The following is a 22602-nucleotide window of genomic DNA, read 5'->3' as shown; positions in this document are numbered from 1 at the left end:
AAAATGTATGAAAGAATTCTTTCAATTGCTTAAAATGAATGAAGCTTTGCCATTCCTTCGAATGTATTTAGGACTAAATAAACAAGTCAGTGTCATGCATGCAGCTATTTCACTGAAAACAGACTTGCCTGTGAGTATTTTACCATTTTAATTCCACTCGAGGTTGAGGTTTAAGCCTGAAATCAAAGCTTTCCTTGTTAAATCATGTCCTTAATCACATGTGCAAGTTTCACATTTCAAAAATAAAACTACTAGTCTTTGTCTGAAATCTTCCAATAAAGTGCAGCGGCTCCTGCGATAATAATAACCAATCAGCAAAGGCACGTTTGTGGGTGTGAGCTTGACTGTGGGTTATTGTCTTAGCTCTGACAGATAATTTCCATAACCCAAGTTCTTACAGATGTACCTGAAGTCCCTCCAGCCAAATTAGGCTGTTTCACATGGAAGAGCATGTCACGATATGGAATCAAAAGCACTTTGATTTCATTTTCGCATCGAGCCCTATTTATACATCATTTAGCAAAAGTTGTCTGTGCTTGTTGATTGCATTCGGCTTAATTTCAGAGTAGGGTAAAAGTGTCTACATTTGTTTACCTCAAACCCTGTGCTTTCCAGCTGGAGTTATACGCAAGTGCATAATCATACCACTCTATAAATCCCTAATCCGTTAAATGTAGGACTGAGTTTCAGATGGCTTTTGTTGGAATTTAAAACCATGTCTAATGGATCGTTATTTTCCAGAGTCATTTTTTATAGTCGGTTTGCAGAATAAAGGCTTCACTAAAGCTTTATTCAACTGGTGTGACTCATTCTATTAATTTGACTACAACAGGCAAAACAGGTTGTTTATATATATTTTTTTTTCTTTTTACCGGAGGAATTCTTGATTTTGATTGGGCAGAAGGTGGAAATTCATTCACTATACAGTAACTGCAGCAGAGTTATAATCATGGTGTTGTACTGTATAATGGGCACATTTACCTTTCCATAGCTGGCTATTCTTTTTATTGTGTGTGGTTTATTTCTCTGAAGAAGTAGACAGTTTTATTTATTTATTTTTTTCAGAGCACATGGCTTTCAGAATATACATTATGATTCTTGACCTATTTTTCAGTTCCTTGCACAACTCTATCCTGTGCTAAAAAACATCCACCGAAATAATGGTCCAGGACATAATAATTTCTTTGGACTACAAAAACCATTGGTTATGCTCTGAATAATGTATTATACAGTTCTGTACACAGACCTACTTCAGTCGATTGAAAGCTGTTGATTGCTGGTCATTATTGTTGAAATGTTCCCAGAATGTTATATAGCAGCATTCGCAGAACCGACAAATATAGTTCTTAAATTATTATCCAATCCGTGTTAAGACGTTCCCAAAACATTATCCAAAACATACCCAAACATTCGCAAAACAGAAACCAAAAAATCAAAAAAAAAAAACAAAAAAAAAGGACTGGAACGTTCCCAGATTGTTAAAAAAAAAAAAAAAAAAAAACATTTCCAGAATTTACAAATTAAGTTCCTTAAACATTGTTCAAACTTTACTGATACCAGAAGTCTTTTAAAATGTTCCCAGAATGTTACCCAAACATTCCCAAAACCTGAACCAGAAACATTCCTACAACGTTTCTCTAAAAAACATTTCAACAACACCCAGAAAGCTGGACAGTTTACCACTCTAGGGAACAAAAAATATATAATTTTAATAATGTTCTGCAATCCTAACATTGTAAGCTGGCAGATTATACATCTAAACAGTCTTATTTGTAGATCAGCTTGTGATTTGATGCTGCCGAGAAAATCCGTTTAAAATGTGTTCACAGGCTATAAAGGGAAGCACATGGTCCCTGACACTGTGCCAGTCAACTGATAGCCAATTGGTGTTAAGTGGCATAAAGGGATGAACATAATCCCGGACCCGTTAGCGTTCAAACGGCGCTCAACTGGTGGTGAGTCGCGTAATGTATAATTTTCCTACATCAATGCCCCATCAGAGGACACATGGCAAGATGGAGGTGTGGATTGATATTGCTTGTGTCATGACCTGTACCATCTGCATGCTGAAGGAGAAATACTCCAGACCAGGTTGTTCTCGCTGTAGTGCTGGGGATTAGTCAGGGTGAGCACTGTTAGTGCATGAGGAAATAGAAATACTTATTGTTAATAAACAGTTGCTGCACTTACTCTAATAAATATCCAGGAGGATACATATACAGTACTGCACACCATCCGTGCCACCGTTGGACAGCGTAGTATTAAAAAACCTAGCCGTTAGAGTTCCGTACATGTTAACGTGTGAGAGAATGAGCTCTTCTGGTTTTTTTTTTGGTTTTTTTTTACCAGAGTATTTTTTTTAAAGTATTTGACGAGTCTATCCGACTCTGACCTCTCTCATTAACACTCGTTTTTCGCCCACATGTTCCAACGATCGATGTTTAGTGTTGTTTATTACACGGTTCTCAAAGTAAATAAATAAATAAATAAATAAATAAATAAAGACATAGACTGCAGTGTTTAAAACCCCCTAAAGGGCAGCTGTGTCTAAGATACTGGAACCATCACGTCTGGCACTGACTACCATAACCACAGGCAAATGAGCTCAAGCGCGCACACACACACACACACACACACACACACACACAAGCGCATCTTGTCCATGATGATGTTCAGACTCCTGACATCTAAACTGTTCGACCTCGAGACTCCTTGTGATTCATCACTGAGAGGAGAAGACTTGCTGTGTTAACAAGCCAGGAAATAAAGAGGGTCACTGAGTTTCTGTCAGCCCGTCAGTGTGTGTGTGTGTGTGTGTGTGTGTGTGTGGGTTTGGATATGAATACATTATCCTAAATGAAGAGTGTTCTAAACATTTATATACAATACCCAATTAGGACGTTTGTATTAGTCCATTAGTGTTTTTGTTTTGTTTTCAGAAGGATTGAGGTGAACGTTACTTTCAAAGGGCATCTGGTTGAGACCGGAGGTTTATGCTGTGATTTTGTGCAGCACAACAAAAAAGCCGTGTGAGGAGGAGGTTTGTACTCACATGCAGGCTAATGAGCTGTAAAGCTTGACTTGTAAATTCGAAACACATTAAGGAACAGAACAGCGACTCATGATTATATACTTGGTTTTGTTTTTGTTTTCTTAGATTTGCTGTTGTTTTGATTTTTGTTGCGTTTTAGTTTTGCAAAAATTGTGTTTTTGGATTTGGTGTTATGTGTGGGGTTATGTCTTTTTTTTTATATATAGTGTTTTAAAGTGCTTTGTATAGTTGTGATATTGGTTTTGGTCATTTGTCATGGCTTTGTTGTTTTCATACTTTCTTTGTTTTTTTTTTGCATTTTTTGTTTATTGTCATGTTTGTTACTTTGTCTTATATATATATATATATATATATATATATATATATATATATAATTTATTTTTTTTTTTTTTTGCTTGTAGTGGGATTGCGGTTACGTTTTTGTTTTTTTAGTCACACTCTTTAGTCGTTTGTTTGGTCATGACCCTGTTTTGTAGTATGCATTGTTGCAGCTCAAGTATCCCTTGAAACCCTAAACACGAGGCCTTAAACTTTACACAGCCACCAATTTTTTAATTGACAGCATTTCTAAGGCCTCTCTTTTACTCCATTCCCCTCGGAATTGTCCTTAAGTATCCCCCTTAACTCTCTTGGATTTGCTGTCATGTCTGTCAGGTTTTTTTTGTTTGTTTTTGTTTTTACTGTGTTTCTGTTTTATAGTGTCTTAGTTTTGCTGTTTTTTTTTTTTTTTGGTGTCATGTTTGATTCTTATGGCATGTTTTTTTTTTTTTTGCTTTATTGTCATGATTTTGTTCTTTTTGTCATGGTTTACCAGAAGAACTCATATTCTCCAGCAAGCTCAGTAAAACCTAACAACTGTTTTACTTATAATACTGCACAAATCTGTCAAAACTCCTGATTTTAAGCTCCAAATAGTCACTGTTTATTTTATTACTCTTTATTGCTCTTTATAGAAGTTTCTTTTATGCAGAAATGCTTTTAAAAGAATCTGTTGTACTGTATGTGCCCAAGACTTTTGCACAGTACTATAAGTAAAACAGCCAAAATTGGCACAGCATATACAGTATATGGTGCCTAAGACTTTTACACAGTACTGTATATGTACAGTACTTTTGTACAGTAATGTATATATATTTATTAGTGTGTGTATATACAGTATTTTTTTATTAGTTGTTGAAATGTCTGTCTGTTTGCACTGTGTATAAGCGAAACATGCACTGTATATGACGCCAGGCTTGTTTATTCTCTTTTGACTTTTTTTTCCCACTATGCCGCCAGTTTGTGTGTGGTCATGTGACCACATGTTATTATTGTTACTGCAGCTGATTGGCCAAACTGATTCATGTGATTCTTGTTTTTTACGTCTAATTGGTGAAACAAAAGATTCACCGGCTGCACTTCTCTGTTAAAAATAAGGAATATCTAATGTGTAGAATAAATGGTTAGTAAAGTATGGAGTCGAGTGGAGCCAGATCTTTTACAGATCTACTCAAGTAAAAGTAAAAAGTAACATCACTCATAGAAGTAATCTTTTTTTTTAAAAGTTACTTAAGTCAATGTAACTCATTCCTACCCACCTCTGTTCGTGTCTGGTTTTGTTACAATGCTTTTGGTTTTGTTGTTATTTCTTTCATTTCGTTATGTCTATGATTTTATTGTTGTGTCTTTGTTGTTGTTGTGGTGCTTTTGATTTTATTGTCATGTTTTTGACTATGTTACACTGTCTTGTTTTTGGCATGTTTTTGATATTATTGTTTTTTGTTGTTTTATGGCCTTGTTTTAATGGTCTTTCTCATGTTTTAGTTTTGTGTGTTCAGTTTTGGTTTTGTTGTAATTTTTTTTGGTGTTTGCTGTCATTTTAAGTTGGTGTTTTTGGTTTTGCTGTCAAGGCTTTGCTGTCGTATTTGGTTTTGTTTTCATGTTCTTTACACCTTCGAAGAGCCAGAAAGTCCAACCATCTGTTTTCAATTAACACTTTTCTCAAATCACAAAAGCCAATTTTTGCAAAGAGGTAATAAATGGAGATTTAGCAGATATGACTGGTCAGTTGAATGAGTGGATTCCCGTATTACCATTCAGGCTGCAAAATAGCATCTTGGCTTTATCTTATCCTTTAATAATGTAATCTATTGAACTGTTCTTGTTAGCGTTGTTTGCAGTGTGATAGGAACGGATGGGGAATATTAACTCGAGCTCGCAGGTGCTCAGCCGCAGGTGGCTAATGGAGAAGGAATGAGTCGAGTCGGTGGAGATTGAAGATGTGTTCATGAGCTGCCGGTGGTTGAGTGTTTCCCACGTGAAAGAAGTTATTTGCAGCCGAGTAATCCGTTTATTTCAAATAGGCGTCGGATGATGGTGCAGCAAATCCAGATAGGACCCAAAATGCCATCTAGACTTTTTGGCGCTGAGAGGGCTTACACTAAGAGGATAATGCCAGCTTCGAAAGATTTCAGAGAGCTAGGATGGCCCTTTAGCGAGACCATAAATTCTAGAAGTCAGTTCATACCAAAAAAATAATAAATAAATAAAGAAGTAGTTAAGTAATTCCCAGTGCTGGGGCTCTCAAGTTCCTTAACAAGTTTTTGTTGCTAGTGCCGGAGTTAAGTTCAGATCTGATGTCACCAGATCTTTTCAGATCAAACTGAGCCTGATGGAAGAGTCACTCAGTCTTGTGCAAAGCCAAAAAAAAAAGAAGAAAATCCTATCGTCTCGACCTTAAGCCAGATGTTCCAGGACTTCCTTTCACGCTGCTTTCCCTGTGATGTCTCTGATCGCACTTCCTTTTTACACTTTTCTTACTTTCATTTGAGATAAGTCTTATACTTTTTGCACTAAAGCAGTCAGCATTGTCGCTTCACAGCTCCAGGTGGGTTATCGTGTGTGTGTGTGTGTGTGTGTGTGTGTGAGAGAGAGAGAGAAGGAGTATGTTTTCTCTGGTTAGTTGAACAGGGTATTTCCATTACAATCCCAGGTAGGAATGTGTATCTACAGTATATTTTGCCCTGTGGTATCCCGGTGTTCCTTCCAGGGTTTATCCCATATTACATTTATTTTAACAGGATCCTGAAACAGTTCAATCACTGCTCTGGATTAGCAGACAGCTAATTCCTAATGCAGCACGGGACATAATTAAGCGTGCAGTGTTTGTTGGCGGATGTTACACTCACCTTTTTTTTCCCGTTTTGCAGCATGTTTTATTGTGAAAGTGTGATGTGGTTAAAAAAAACAGAAGGTGACAAAAAGCAAACCACAAGTTTTGTTTTCAGCGAAAAGCCGATGTCGCGCTGCATGATTACAGTTTGTATTTTCATAAAGCTGTCAACATTGCTGTTTCTTTTTCTTCATCTCTCTCACACACACGCACACAGACTCATGTCAGAATCAATCAGTGGAGTGCTGCATGAGTGCTCACACTGCTATCAGTAAGCAGGGCGAGATTGAGAATGCTCAGAATAGATGCCGTTAACACACACACACACACAACACAAACACAAATATACACACACACACATATATCAGAGGAAGCCAGTGAGACACAAGGCGGTTATGACAGATGAACAGCGCTACACCTGAAAACAAAGCAGCCGTTAATCAGTTTAAATTCAATTTACTTTTCTAAAGTTCACGTTGATTCTGTTTTGTTTTTTAGGGATGTGTGTGAGTGTGTGTGTGTGTGTGTGTTGGTTTGTTTTGCTCTGTTTTTTGCATTGCCATTTTTCATCTGAGCCCAGAAAACCGAGGATCCTCTGAGGATTCCAGCTCTTTCTAAAAGTGGATATGCTGATGCCAGGTTTTTTTTTTTTTTCCCTGAACCATCAACCATAAAATCTGTGACTCACACACAACAATACTGTTGATATCTGTTTTGTTATTGTTGTTGTTTTAAAGCACTTTTATATGTGGGATTAAATCGTGGATACAGAGCCGTGGGTTTAATTGTGCTTATTAAAAGTGTACCATTTAGACTTTAACATCGGCTAAACCTGTTTTTATTCAGTTGTGAAATGTCTTGTCGCAATAAGTTAAGGGGACTTCCATCACAAATGTGTTTTTCCACTGGGGCAAAGTTGGTTTTAAGGATGATGGAAAATAAAGAGATGTTATATCATTACATAGGTTAAATGTTTATATAGTGCCAGCACAATGGCTTAGTGGTTAGCACTGATGCCTTACACCTCCAGACCTCCCTAACTATACACTAGACAAGTGTAAAAGATAATAGAAGGATGGAATGTTGATTTGAAAACTCACTGACACCTACTCATGGAAAAGGATTTCTGACACATAGTGTTAATAATGATAATGCCACAATTGATTCTGTAACCTCTAAAATCAGATGAACTATTTCAAGAGCTAGTTTGGGGAAAAGATATTTATGCTCTAAATCCCTTTATTCATCCTTCATCAGGTCAGCTACAATCCATCAGACATAACACGTACACGTAAGTCCCTAAAACCTATGACCTTTACACCAATATGTGTTTCTATCCCAGACTGTAGCCACAAAAAGTTTCTGTTTCTTAGAACTAAGAGGTCCAAACTTGTTCCAGCATACAAAGCTCTTGTCCACAACCTAAGCTCCAAGAAGACACAGTGTATTATAGTTTGACTGGAAGATCTTGCACAGAACTCTGGCTGAATTCAACCTTTGGAATTCCTTGATACCCCAACATCAGTGTCTCATACTAATGATCTTGTAACTGAATGAACTTAAAGAGTGGACTGCATTAGAACAGCAAAACCTGAAATGTAATGATCAAGTTGTTAAATGAGGAGCTGGCGCATGAAGATTTATTGTGTGTAGTAAAGGTAGCCTTCGAGCAAGCTTTCTGAAGCAGTCCTAGTAGCTAGTAACCCCGTGTCCTTTTCCAACACAGGATCTCTGAAGGTCTGGGGATGGTCCTTGTTAAGAGTACAGAAGTTCTGTATAACAAACTAGAGCAGGGCATGTCTGACATTTCATTATCATCTGCCCGCAGCGCCATCCTAACATCTTCACCTCATACAAAATCACACCTTTGAGGATTGTGTGATCTCTGTAAGGTTCATGTCATCACCATTGTGAATCATACCTAGAGGTATCAGGAACTTTCTTACTCTGTAGCATAACTAGGGAGAATCTTCCATATAACACCAGTCCAGCAGTTTTATTACATCTTTGGTTTAAGCCTCTGGGGAGACCTTTAAAGGTTGCAGCAATCAGCTAAAGAACCCTCGAGAATGGCAGGAGAAGATCTGGCTGTTGGAGTGCTTAATATAATCCAATGGCTTTCTTGTGCCTTGTTACAGGGAGTGGTGACTGCAGAGAGCAACAGACATGGCTTGCTCCTGGAGGAACCCAAGACTCTTCTGTTTAAAGGGAACACCAACAGTCTACAGGTCTCCATCCAGGATCTGCCCCAGTTCCCATGGAGCATCAAACCCTTTAGCACCTGTCAGGTAAAGACCTTTACATAGTTTATTTCTTCTACACGAACAGCGAAATGTTCCAGATACTTACTGTCGATCAGTTTCTTTGTAGAAAAAGATGTTTTTACTTGGCTGTAGATCTCATGAGATTCCCAAGATGGAGATTGTGTAGGAAGGCTGACCTTCTTCAATCATTCAGAGCGACACTAATTAATTGCATGCGTCTGGTATGAGATGGATGCAGATCGGGATAGTTAGCATTCTGCCAGTTCACAGCTGGTGCTATGTGTGTCAGGGGAAATGAGAGCTAGCCATTGGCCTTCTAGGGTTGCTAGCTGTCATGGATAAATGATATCATGGGAGAAAAATAAACATATTAGTTTAATTTGGAGAATACTCCTACCTTGGATATAAATTAAAGAATAAAACACTAGGGTTACATCCTGTTTTAGGAAAAACAGTCAACCAAAATGGCTTCCAGCAGAACACTCAGATTTCGAACATCAATTGATGATGATGATGATCTAACATCTTGCTAACATCACGAAGGCTTGTTAATCACCAGATGAGTCGCGTCGAGTGTGTAAGGGTCCCGCTAGGCCGGATTTAATCTCTCGCAACATCTCCTTCAGCTTAACAGCTGTCCTGTTGACACTGATCTGGAATCAGCTGCGAGGACGTGTGATGGATTAGGGTTTGGAGGAAATAAAGAAGAAGCTGATCCTAGAGATAGAGGAGTGACGGGGTATACATTAAGATAAAGTTTGATTGCTTAAGGAAAGTTTTTTCAGCAGGAAGTAAAAAGTCCCATCATGCACCTTTTCCATCCCTCAGTGACAAAGCGCGGGTTGCAGGAAGTCAAGGGCACTGGCTGCTCTTGTTCACCGCTGCTGAAATTAATTCAACATCAAAGCCAATGTTGCTCTGTGGCGCTCACGTAGCGGGCACGAGGCTTAACCTGAGAGCGACCCGAGTGCTGGAATTAACAGAGATTTGGGTTCGAGCCTGTTTTTTTTTTTTTTAAATTCTCAAATACGGCTCTTTTAGCCGTGCTGACTCAGTGACTTCACTCACATCACTGAGCACCGTGTCTCTCCTCCTTTCATCTCTCTCCCCCTCGTCCTATGTCTCTATAAATCTTCATCACGCCCCTTCTTGATCTTTTGTAACCCCTTAACACTCTACTTATTTTCTCCTCATGCCTATATCTCCATTTCCTATCTCCTACCTGTCTTTTTCTTACTACTTTGCCTCTGCTCTGCTTTGGGTTTCGGCCTTTGGCCTTTCTATCTTTTCTGTCTCCATTCACCTTTTCTGCTTCCACTCTTTCTTGAGCTTCCTTGTCATTTCCTTTTACTCTTTCATTATATTTTTAAGATGCTTTCTAATCTATTCTTCTGTTACACTATATCTTTCTCAGATTTCTCAATTTCTCTCTCTTCTAATCCTTTCATATCATTATTCATTATTTAACCTTCTTCTTCCATGCCGTGTCTGTCTTCTTTTTTTCCTTTTGTTGTCTGTCTCTGTCCTTACTTCGCTTTTTCCCTACTCTTTTCCCATGTTTTTCATCTCCCTCTTCTCTCTTTACCATTCACGTCTTTTTTTCTTCTCCCTCCCCACAAGTTATCTCACTTTCTCTCTTTCTCTCTCTCTCTCTCTCTCCTCTGTGTGTGTTGCAGGAGTTCTCCTTCTCACAGGTATGGAACAGTAACCAGCAGCCTCTGCACTGTGCCTTCTCTCTGGAGCGCTTCAACGTTGGCACCACGCAGCTTTCCTGCAAGATCAGCGTGCGCCAGGTCAAAGGTCACGAGCAGATTCTGCAGGTCTACACCTGCGTGGAGGAGGTCGGTTCTTGTTTCATGGATGATCTGCTCAAAATAATAATAATAATAAACAACACTTAAATTTTACTCTTTGATTGTTACGAGTCACAACACTCACACTGGGCGGCACGGTGGTGTAGTGGTTAGCACTGTTGCCTTGCAACTCCAGGGTCTGGGTTCGATTCCTGGCCAGGCTTGATTCCCGTCTGTGTGTGCATGGAGTTTGCATGTTCTCCCTGTGCTTGGTGAGTTTTCTCTGGGTACTCCGGTTTCTTTCCAAAGATATGCAGGTTAGGCTAATTGGTGTTTCCAAATTGCCCGTAGTATGTGTGTGCCCTGCGATGGATTGGCACACTTAACAGGGTGTACCATGCCTCGTGCTCTAAGCGTTCTGGGATAGGCTCCAGGTCCTAGTGAACACTCCTCAAGTTTGTGATGCTTTTTGATATTTTGTTGTTGTTGTTTTTCCAGAAGGAAAAGGAGATGCTCCCATTTTTTATGCAGACCGACTGCACGGTCACCTCCCAGACAGGCGCCAAAGCCTTCAAAATCCCTCCGTCCATTCGGCAGCGCATCTGCGCCACCTTCGACACTGCCAACACCAAGGGCAAGGACTGGCAGCTCCTCGCTCAGAAACTCCACATTCAGAGGTAACACGTTCCCGCCCAACGCTGATGCACACAATGCAGTTCTGTGATACAACACTCTGTAAATAATCATGCTGTTGTGGCATATACGTTATACATTATGCATGTTCTGCAATATTTAATATATCTTATGCATGCTAAGCATGTCATTTACTAAGAAGGGAAGCATCTGATGGTTTAGGCCCGAGCTCGGTTGTTGTTCAGCTTTATTAAGGAGCGTTATTATTTCATGAACACTGAGGGCGTTTCGGATAATTTACAACTCGGAGCAAATAACTACTCATTGTTTGGAGTTAGACGCACAAACGTGTTGAAATACTGCCATCCGGTGGCCATGACTATGAGCACCAGATTGATGCGAACACTCGGTGCAAAACTCCAAATATGTGTAATTCTAAACAAGACAACGTATGATTGTTTGCCTTAGAAATAAATCTAAAGCAGAGTATTTGGCTCAGTGAATCAGTGCTTGCTCCCTTTGTGCCAGACGTCTGAGTACTAAATGACTCAGGAGAGAAAAGATGAAAGGCACAGAAGAAGAGGAGGAGAACCACAAAGAGCAACATTATCCCCATACAATCAGCACTAAAAAATAAACGCAATCCATACAGCAGTATTATACACCGAGGTGTTGTTTGTTCCCTGATTCTGATTGGACAGAAAGTCGTGATTCATTTTCATTAACAGCAACTCTGACGTCTGTAACATAAATAATATATTTTTGCTTTAATACGTTATTGTTTCTATATTAGCAAGTCACACACAGGGACTTGTACAGCAGACTCATCACATATGGGTCTAATCAAAAATATGGTGTTATTCAGCAAATTAAAAAAAAGAATATGGTTTGACTCGTCGTATTTTCGTTGCCTTCCTCAGGAACCTGACGTATTTCTCTAAGCAGCGCAGCCCGTCCGGGGTCATCCTCAGCCTGTGGGAGGCTCGGCACCAGGCCTCCGGAGACCTGGACTCGCTGGCCAGCGCCCTCGAGGAGATCAGCAAGATCCACTCGAAAAGCTCGGCCCAGAGCCCGTGCGAGACGCAGACGGACTACAACCAGTGACGGAGAGACGCCAGCACCATCCGTCTGTAAACTCCTGACGTGAACGCTCACGTCCGGCTCCAGAGAGACGTGAACACGAGGAGCACGTAAAGACAGAGTAAAAGGACGCACTGCACTTCTTCGAAAAAAAAAAAAGGAAGATGAGAGCACTTGAAGAAAGTTCTGCCTGAGCTGTACCTCAGTTACGAGGGTCAGCTCGGGTCATAAACCTTCTTAACCGTTTCCTTTTTTCCTCTCAAGCTTCGCCACTGGCTCACAGGCAGCATGGACCTTTAACGCTTCAGTGTGCTACTACTTACTTTTTCTCGTGGTTTGGTTGCACTATAAAGCATTGTAGAGGTCAGTCGTGTGGCGTGTTTCAAAAGAAGCGACGCGGTTTCCCTCCCTTCCTGAGTGAGGAAATATTTCTACGCACACTGTGTACTGCGACGTTTTGTGTTGCTGATAGGAAGCCGTTGTAAAAGCTGCGACTGGGACGCAGACGAATAAAAATATGTGCTTTTCTTTTTAATGTTGTTTTTAAGGTGCCAGGGCAAGGGAGGGGTGTGTGTTCGTGTGTGTGTGTGTGTGTGTGTGTGTGTGTGTGTGTGTGTGTGTGGGTATTATGGTGAGCGTAAGCATGGATCTCGGGTAGAACATCAACACAACCACTCCAGTGTGTTTCTCTTAGATAACAGCAGCAGTTAGTGCGGTCGCCTTTGCACGGAGGACGTTGCTCTGGCGAGACAGATAGAGTCAGATAATTGTCACCAGCCCAACATCAGCTTAAAAAAAAACCCCTCAATCTGACACACGCCTCATTTCCTGCAACCGATACAGAGCGCTGGAGGAGGTTAAGCCTCTTATAGTATGGCACTGGGTTTAGTAAGAACTGCTTTTAGAACAAGATTAACATACTATTGTTTAACATATATATATATATTTTTTTTTTCTTTATCTGACACATTTCACGAAGAGTTTTATGTATAAATGATATTATGAATACTAGTCTCTTGTTTTGGATGACAGAAACAGAACCGATACTCTCTACATACAAGCGACTGATAAACATCTCTCGCCGACCAACGACCAACATCCTAAAAATGAATAAAGGAACGATGTGCAGGAAACTGCCCCGTTGTTTCTTATCAAATGTGACAATTATTTTTTTAACGAGATCAAATAGAATTATACTGGTCTGCTCTTTTGTTAGATGAGCTCCTCCTGCTGCTGTCGAAAAATCCAGCCACATGACAATAAATATATGCATAACTGCAGGATTTTTTTTCCTGGCAAATATGTTTCCGCTTGATTTTTTTTTTTTTCATAAGATTTTAATGTATTGACAAACTGTTTATCCAAATAAAGTTGAACGCAAAGAGTTTATGGTTTTATTTAAACACCTTGATTTAACCAAGCTACAAACCAAGTCACGTCATCATTCCTGCTAAGCTTCTACACAACCACCAGTTTCCAGTCAGCTCTTTTTAGATAAGCTTTTTCCATGTCCACTTAAAATTCAACTGGAACTTTTCAGCAAATTGATGAAGTATCTCATGAATGGAGATTATACGACTCTTAGCTGCAGTACAACATCTGTATGGTGCAAACGTGTTGAAGATCCCAGCGAGGTGGCTCGGAGCCCATTGCAGGTGTTCCTGTGAACCTTCAGACGTCAAACGTCTGATTCTTGAAAATAAGCTGGGAGTTATTGCCACATCCCTCATATAGTCCTGATCTTCCATCAGGGCATTTCCATGTGTTCGGGCAATTAAAGGAGTTCCTGGGAGGCCAGCGTTTCAGACGTGAAGTAGACAGTCTTCATGGCTCTGGCGTTCTGAGAGAATTTCTACTTTGATGGTATTCAAGCACTAGACAAGCACTAGGCTCAGGTTGCAAGGGTTAATACAGACAATATGGAGCAAGCACACAGCCATCTGTTCTTGCCATCTTCCTTTTTAAATCGGTCGAAAAATCAAAAAGAACAGTCCTTTTTGAGGGAACCATTTTGAGGGAAAAAAAACTGACTTATCAAACTCAGTCACTAAAGAGGACCATGTGCCAGTGAGAGGTTTAAAAAAATAAAAAAAAAAGGATGTAGGAGTGGAGATGGATACGGCAGTGTGACACTGTGCCCGTCTTTTCCAAGTCACCGCCTTCATTAATCCGCTTCCTCCATGGGGCTCATTTGCAGTCATCTTTAATAGACAGCGCTTGCTCGCTCAGCGAAAGACACATCCTAGTGGTCATTAACGATGAAAGATGTTATCCGGTTTAGCAGGAACATCTCGAGGTGTCTTTTAACGTTCAAGCTGGACCTTTTGAATTATGGTCATTTTAAAGAAAGAGTTCGGTAAAGAAAATGATGAAAAGCTGAAAACTTTACATGCTTCTGTTGAAAACTAGCATTTAGGGTAATTGCTAAGGAGAATATTTTAGTAGGTGAAGAGAGGGGGGAAAAAAATCAAGTGCATGTTGATGGAACTTATTTTCCGGGTGTAAGTTCGGCAACAGTAAAAAGCACGAACATGGCAAGGTTGGGTGGAGGTGATATAATCAGTGGTTGTATTTTTGTGCAGTCCAATAAACTCACTGTCCCGCCTACTTTGCTTTTGCTCATATTGCCTCACAAATGAGTCACAGTTACCGTCAGTTTGTCTTTCAAGCCACTCCTGCACATACCAGAGTGACGCATCTGGTTAAAACGCTGAGCAGCGATAAATAAGACAAATCATGCCTGTTACATCCATCTAGTATTCTGGGAAATTTTTTATGTGAACAAAATAGATTTTTTTACATAGCTGCCCTTAAAACAATAAATAAATAAATAAATAAATCTTGCATAAAACTTAAATAAAAGTGTAACGTGTAAAGACATGAGCAAATCTGAAATGGGCAAACGCTTTTTCTATTAGGGCCCCAGGATCGTTTCCAAGAACACTTGACCTGTAGTCTACTTTATTTTGATGGGTGAGAAGAGAACACAAGCATTCCATCATGGAGCAATAAAGAAGGCATTGTGATGCTCTGGCTAATGCTGTGCTGGAAAACATTGGGTCCTGATACCCAATTAGGCTCAGTAACAGGTGTTTCATCTGCCATGAGAAAGGCCCGGGTTCAATTCTCAAACCCCAGCCACTGGATGCCGTGCCGGTCCCAAGCCTGGGTAAAATGGAAAGGTTCGCGTCAGGAAGGGCATCCGGCGTAAAACCCTTGCCAAGCTTGTATGTGCGGACCAAGTGTCCGCTGTGGCGACCCCTTGCTGGGAGCAGCCAAAAGACCAACAACAACAAGGTGTTTTGGCAGCACAAAGGAAGACTTACACAATATTAGACACATGGTTTTTGATCTTATGGCTGAGCAATGGTGGCTCAAACGGTTAGGGCTCTGGGTTACTGTTCAGAAGGGTCAGGGGTTCAAGCCCCAGCACTATGAAGTCCTTCAACTCTGTCTGCTCCAGAGGAGCTGTATCCCGGCTGACCCTACGATCTGACCCCAAGCTTCCTATCTGGAATATGTGAAAAAATTATTTCACTGTGCTGTCAGGTACATGCGACTAATAACTTAATCTTAAATACCATTGTTGTTTTTTTTTCCTCAGGGTTATATATACATTCACCAGTAGGTGGCACCCAATATGACCTTTCTATGAGTTCATTTCTCTTTTTCTCCCTTTTAAATTCCTATAGTGAAAAAATGGCACTTTCCAATAAGCTCACATGGAATATTTCGCCTGATTCTAATGTTAAGTTGAGACCAAATATACACCCTATATCACACTTTTTACTAAATCAGTGCTTACAGTAAATGAAATAATTTAGAGCAATACATTGAAATAAACCCAACCCCAAAAAAATGTTAAGCTTTAGTGACTAACCTATTCACCTTATGTATTTTTACCTTTAGGTAGGTCCCTGTTTTTTTTTTTGTTTTTTACAGCTCCTTTTCCATCTTTATTGTTTATGTTGGTCATCATGGAGATGAAGATAAGATATAATGGGGATTGTAAAATAAATGCAGCAGTACTGCTATAAAATTTAAAGCGATGGCCCGGTCAATGGGACGGCCGTCAGGACAGAGCGCTGGCTCTCATTCTCGCACTAATGACTTCAGGCGCCATAAACCTTCCTGTCCCAGGAGCCACTCTCATTATCACACACGCCGACAGAGCAGATAAAGCAGTGTGATGAACAAGAGGCTTCGGGCAGCAAGTGTTACTGCAGGAGTGTCCGAATGTCTGAGTGCACCCCAAAGAACTGTTTGATTTCATCACTTAATCAAACGCTCAGGATGAGTTTTACTCAATCACAAAAAGACTTTCACAGTGATGGGAAGTGTAAGGTCAGTGGTTTTGGTACTGGGTTACTAATCAGTTGGTCTAAAGTTCAAACCCTAAATGTCCTCAATGATCAAATGAGGTAATGACACTTCCTCTATTAATACTGACCCGTCCATGGTTTGTAATTCCACTGTTTTTTTTTCTTTTAAGTATTTGCCTTGTAACTGAAACCGCTTGTATTTTCCCCCACCCTGATTTGTTTATCTTCATGTAATTACTGTCACACTACCTATTTTGTTTGGTTGAAGTTACCAAATTGGCGCCCTGATTCAAGCCATATGTCACATCTTGGGTTCACACCCTGCGTGTGTGAACTTTGTTGTACTTTACAAACAAAACTGCTTTTTCTTGTTGAGTGTGTCAGGAGGAAATTTCAGAAACCTGCATTTTGGCTGTGAATGTGAAAAAAAATATATGATGACATTAAATAAAAGTCACCAGTAGCAGTAGGAATGTTGATCTAGAAATAAACACAAGGGGGCTATCATGGGACTTATGATTAAATGTCCATGAATAACGGGGTGTCTTGTAGCCGACCATAGTGGTTGACATGAACATTCAGCGAGTGGAATGCCTGGTCCTTGAAACTTGACTTGTGGAAGATACTCATCTGTCTTTGGGAAGTGTACACACAACATCACCTGCACATTACACGAATTTGGCTGGGAGTCCTGACCATTTCCACATGCTTGCCTTATTAAAGGAGTTCCTGGGAGGCCAGTGTTTTAGATGTAAAGCAGCAGGTCTGATCATGACTTTCCACCTTGATGGTATCCAAGAACTAGTGTGTTAGTGTAGCAGCAAATTGTATATAAAAATAAAGAAAGTCCTGTGTTCTGTTAGTCTGCACAATCACAAGTCCCAGTTGACTTGACCACCCCTTGTATTATAATCCAAATCAACAAAATATACAAGTTGTTGTTTGAACACCAGCCGAACTGTGGCCTCAGGACTAAAACACGATGTCTGAGCGTAAACACCTTGTGGGAATAACAAATGATATCAGCCATCTACGTAGGTATGAGTGAACATGACGCAAGCATTTCTTACATTGCCATATAAAGACATAAACACCCTTTCTGAATTACCTGCAGGCATTACCTGCTAAACTACTGCACCTACGGTAAACATTGCAAGTTTATTTGTTCGGCCATGAACAAAGCCATGGCATGTTTGCCTAGAGATACCGCTTAGGTAAAAACTATGAGTATATTAGCATAAATCAATGTAATACTTACTAATAAACAAAATTAGAAATATAGAAAATGAGCAAGGTTGCTTTTGATATTTTGACGAAAAAATTGTGACTAGTGCAAATGTAATCACTCACACGCTTTATTTCAGGCAATGTTAAAGAATTGAGGACCACTGAAGCCGTCATATCATTAACCAAATTCACATTTTAAACATTTACAGCAGCAAGTGAAGATCAAAGGGAATAAAAAGAACATAGCGGCTGTCAGTTTCTTTTCATGTGCCGGCATTTCAGATGCAAAGTCCGAGCGTCTTCTTATCTCATATGAGCTGCACACTATCAGAGGAGACATGAGAAAGGAAGCGAGCCAGAGAAAAAGGACACACATATATAAACATATATATAAAACCTTTGAGGAATTTAAGAAAAAAAGAAAGTAGTCTGCTGTGAAACACATCATAAATGCAGTAACCACAAAAAGTCCCCTTGCCAGAGTAGCTACAACCCATACATTGAGTCATCATGAGCATTAAACCAGTACTGGGCTTCCTCAGTACTCACTGTGTGTTTATAATCTTCTCCTCCTTACACCATTCTTCATGGTATAATTGGTTCCAAGTCTATTGGATTGCTTGGTTTTTGATGATATTTAGGTCTGGAGGGCCACGGTAAAACGTTTACATTTTCCTTTTTTTTTTTTTTTTAGGCTTTGGGTCATTGTCATGTTGAAGGATTCACTGCCTCTTCATTCATTCTTTTTCTACTTTATGCAGCGCTCCAGTGCCTGATGCAAACATACACCCACAAAACATCAGCAAGCCTCCACCATGTTTGACTCTGGGCATGGTGTTCCTCTACTCACAGGCAGAGGTTTTCTCTCCACATATATCTGTATGGTTTAGGCCAAATAACTCTGGCCTTATCAGACCATAAAATCTTGTTTCAAAACTTATTTGGTTTGATCATATGCTCCTTAGCATACTCCAAGTGCACTGCCTTATGTCTACAAGTGGACACTGGTGACCATGGAGATGTGAACTCTTATTCCAGTTGCATCCCCTGCTTTTTTTTTTTTTAAGTAGCTCCTCAAGTTTCCTATCGCCTCTTTCTGTCATGCACTTTCAGTTACTTTACTGTTAGACCTGGTGTCAATAAACACTTTAAAATATTTTATAGCTTCCCTAGTAAAAAAAAAAGTATACTAAATATATTAAATCCTAGCATGCCAAAGCATACTTAAATGTACTTGCAGCCAGACTAATGACTAGTATACTTGAAGTTTGCTATTTTGGAACAACTAATTTTGTACTAAGTGTATTTAAGTTGTAATTAAATTGTACATAAGTACAATTTGAAGTGTATTAAGTATACTTTTGTGTGCTAAAGTGGAACAACTTTAAGTATACTTAGTACACTTAAAGTATATGCCTGTGTGTGTACTAACGTACATACCTGACAGTAATTAATACAATTTAAGTATATATTTTATATAGTATAAGTACATTACAGCTATTTTTACTGTTTTACAAATGTATGATTAATATACTATGAGTATATATTTTTATTACAGCAGTAGCTGTTATACTTCTTGTCAATTACAAATAATAAAAATGTACACTGTGAGATTAATACAAATATACTTTATTGTATCATACAGTACATAAAACCTTCTAGATTACAGTATTGCAAATGTATTACCAGTACACTAAAGGTGTTTAGGATAATTTACAAATGCTGAATGTATTTTCTACACTATAACATGTTTTTGAAACACATTACATTAGTACAGTAATTATGAGGGAGATTTTATTCATGAGTTCAACAAATTTAATTTGCACAAGGTTACAAAAAACTGTCCTATAGTTTATTTGTATTTAACAAACACAGAAAACTAAAATTTAAACTGTAGTCTGAACACAGACAGACATTAGTATTAGAGTATACAGGTACAGTATTAGTTTAAACCTGGTGAGTTGATTCTAGCTGTTACACAGAGACTGAAAACAGGCCGAGAGCTACGGAGCCATTATACCACAAGCAAAGTACATGAGATTTAGCAACAACACAATACATTCTATGGTTTAAAGTATGTACTTAATTACAAACTACCTAACAAAAACCGTTAAATTTACCTTATGCCGATGAAAATAAAATAATAACGATACGAACTAACGCACGCGATGTTGCAGCTTCCAGCCGTTAATTCAAACTAGAAGTGGCAGACTGGGGAGCCAATCAGAGAGCGAACTTTCCGAATCTGCCCGCCTACAAACAATTGGCTGGTGAGGCGCCGATTCCAGTCTATGGGTTGCTGGAATAGATGCAAAGATATCACACTGCTGAAGTGTGTCACTTTATTCTGTGAGCACACAGAAGAGTGAGAGAGTGCAAACATAAATTATCTTGAACAGGAAAAAATGATTTTTAGCGCACAAAAACGAGTTTAACATCGCGCGCGCGCGAGAGAGAGATTCAGCGTGCAGAAACGAGTCTAAAAGCACGAGAGAGTAGTGCACTAAATATAAGTACATTTAGATTTAACTGATAATATACTGAGACTACCGAATATTAAAAATTGTTTTCTAGTGTATACTTTTTGTACATTTGTACAATGATTATTTCGAGCATATTTTTTAAAAAGTATACCAAAAATACATTGAAAAACAAGTTTAAATAAGTATACTTTGGGAATTAGACCAACCTTTCACTTAAAGTATATTTTCCAATAATATATTTTTGAAAAGTGTACTATAATACAATTATTTTTAAGTATATTAAAAATTTAATTCCAAAATTTGGTAAAAGCATGATGTTAGTATACTTTTTATATATTAACTGATGGTACAATTTTTTGTTAGTATATTTGAAATGTACTATCGAGGATTTCAATATATTTGTAATACACTAAAGTGTATTTTTTTTTTCACTGGGGTTTCTCCAACTTTAAGACGGTTTTCATGTTAAGGTCTCCTGAAAGCTGTTTCCTGACCGGATCCCATGTTTTTGTTGCTCTCAGCAAACTGCTTGAGACTGCCCCAGACATCTACCCACATCTACCCGCATATTAGTACAAGCCCAATCTAACATTGGAGTGCCACTCATCAAGCATTTAGTGTTGAGTGTTTTTTTTTCTTTTTTTTTTTAAGATCAGACACCCGATTTTACATCTTAAAGGTAATAAACTAATGAGGGACATTCAATTATTTTACTAGAACTTTCATTTTATAGACTGACTATGCTTTTTGTGACTTCTGATGATGGAGGAACATTAGTACAAGCTGAATGTGCAGTAAATATTTTGAGTAAAAAAAAATATTCTTTTTATTCATTTTAAAATAAGAGAGTAATATTTTGCATTGTATACAGTTATATTTCTGTTGCAGATTAATTATATAACAAAATGTTCATCCAGCAGGTATATTATTTGGATTAATGTCCCTTAACAAGATTCACCTTCAGCAATAGCTTGTGGTAGAGATCTGTTAGAATTCTGTTTAGATATTTGACTGCTCTTCTTGGTAGAATTGTTAGTGTCCGATTAAATTTCTTGGTTTCATGGAAGCCAAATGGTGGGGTAAACCCTGGATGGGGAGCCAATCCATCACAGGGCATACACACACTCACACACTCATTCACACACTTTAGGCAATTTGTAGACGCCAATTACCCTAATTTGCCTTTGGACTGGGAACAAAACTAATTACCCGGAGGAAACCCACCAAGCACAGTGAATGCAATTCACATAATCCTGTGTTTCAAAAAAATTCAAAAAGATATACGAAGTACTAAAGATATCCATGTTTTGTATAGGTTTTGTATCAGTGCGCTGTTTCTGCTGCTTTAAAAGAGTACTTATTCATGTGTATCACTTTGTTGCAACAACAAAAAAAGCCATTTTGGAAGAGAGTTTCATTTTGACATTAAACTGAGATTTATCTCTAGATGTGGTGTCTCATTTGGATCATGTGTAAAGTTTTGAGACAATAGGGCAAATCCTGCTGTTTAAGCAAAGTGTTTAAGCAAATGCAAAACAAATGACCAAACAAACAAACTGTAAAGTATGTGTATTTCCAGTACATGTTTGACATATTATGTAGAATTTTGACCCAGGGCTGATTAAAAAAAAAATAAAAATCAAATGTGCTTTGATTAAAGATGAGTGTTGTACAATCATTCCATTCCAGAAAAAAAGGAAGTTTTAAAAATCCTGACATTACGTTCAGTTTCAAGATTAGTGTCCGGTATACTGCAGAATAAGTACAATGTAAAACCACAATTGTTTTTCACTAGACTACTTATTCTTTCAAGCATTTATAGACTTGATAACTGCTCTTATTAAGATGGTCAAAGAAAGAAGTTGCTTTTAAACAATAATAATACAAAAAATGTAATATAACCTGAAAAAGAACATTTTATTGTAAAGAAGTTAATTTAAGTTAACTTAAAAATTATATTTAAATTGTTGCTAAATTATCCTAAAAAATTTTATGATTAAAAAAACAACAAAATACCTGATTTCTGTCACTACAGATATTCAGGCCACTATCTACACTATATCGGTATTTCAGCAACTTTGTGTTTGAATTATCTCACAATTGCTTAGTAAGAACTTAAAATGACAAATTTTTTTTTATTGCTTTTAGGCGTTTATGTAGGCCTAAAAACATAAGCACATGCCTAAAGGGACATTATTGCTATTGTAGTGTGTTCTGATATTGTGCAAACTTTCTTATACATCTATGGTTAAAAAAACAACCCTCTTATTGCACTTCCTCATTCCTTATTTGGTAATACGTCCTACAATCTGTGTCTAAACAAATATTCACGTCAGTGGCTTACTGGAATCCTTTTGTCGACCTGAAAAATGCTAATGTGTTTTTTTTTTGTGTCTTCCAGTCCTCATATGACTTACATGTTAATTATTTCTGTAGTATTAAAGAAGTTTCTTATATGAGTAGTGAAACATTATGACCTAACAAGGAGGTCCAGTTGACACAACTCAACTTCCGGGCCCAGTACTAGTGTGTGGTGAATATTAACTATGCGGTTACTCAGCAACACAGGAGAGCGGGTGTGAAGTTTCTGACTTGGA

At 38.6% G+C, this 22602-nt stretch overlaps 1 protein-coding gene across 3 annotated transcripts in view; it reads left to right on the top strand.

Moving 5' to 3' along the window:
* unc5db (unc-5 netrin receptor Db) overlaps nt 1–13349 on the top strand; it is a 175904-nt gene extending 162555 nt beyond the window's left edge. For 2 of the 3 annotated variants that reach the window (XM_053480677.1, XM_053480675.1), the window contains 4 exons: nt 8342–8491; nt 10144–10308; nt 10759–10937; nt 11814–13349. In XM_053480677.1, coding sequence (XP_053336652.1) covers nt 8342–8491; nt 10144–10308; nt 10759–10937; nt 11814–11997 — 678 coding nt within the window. In that variant the 3' untranslated portion in view covers nt 11998–13349. The remainder of the gene's footprint in view (nt 1–8341; nt 8492–10143; nt 10309–10758; nt 10938–11813) is intronic. The other variant, XM_053480676.1, reaches the window with a different exon arrangement.
* Nucleotides 13350–22602: the final 9253 nt, after the last annotated feature.

This window comes from Clarias gariepinus, chromosome 21 (genome assembly GCF_024256425.1).
Source record: "Clarias gariepinus isolate MV-2021 ecotype Netherlands chromosome 21, CGAR_prim_01v2, whole genome shotgun sequence".
NCBI lineage: Eukaryota > Metazoa > Chordata > Actinopteri > Siluriformes > Clariidae > Clarias > Clarias gariepinus.
Note: the sequence above shows the minus strand (reverse complement) of the source record. Positions and strands in the feature narration are given on the sequence as shown.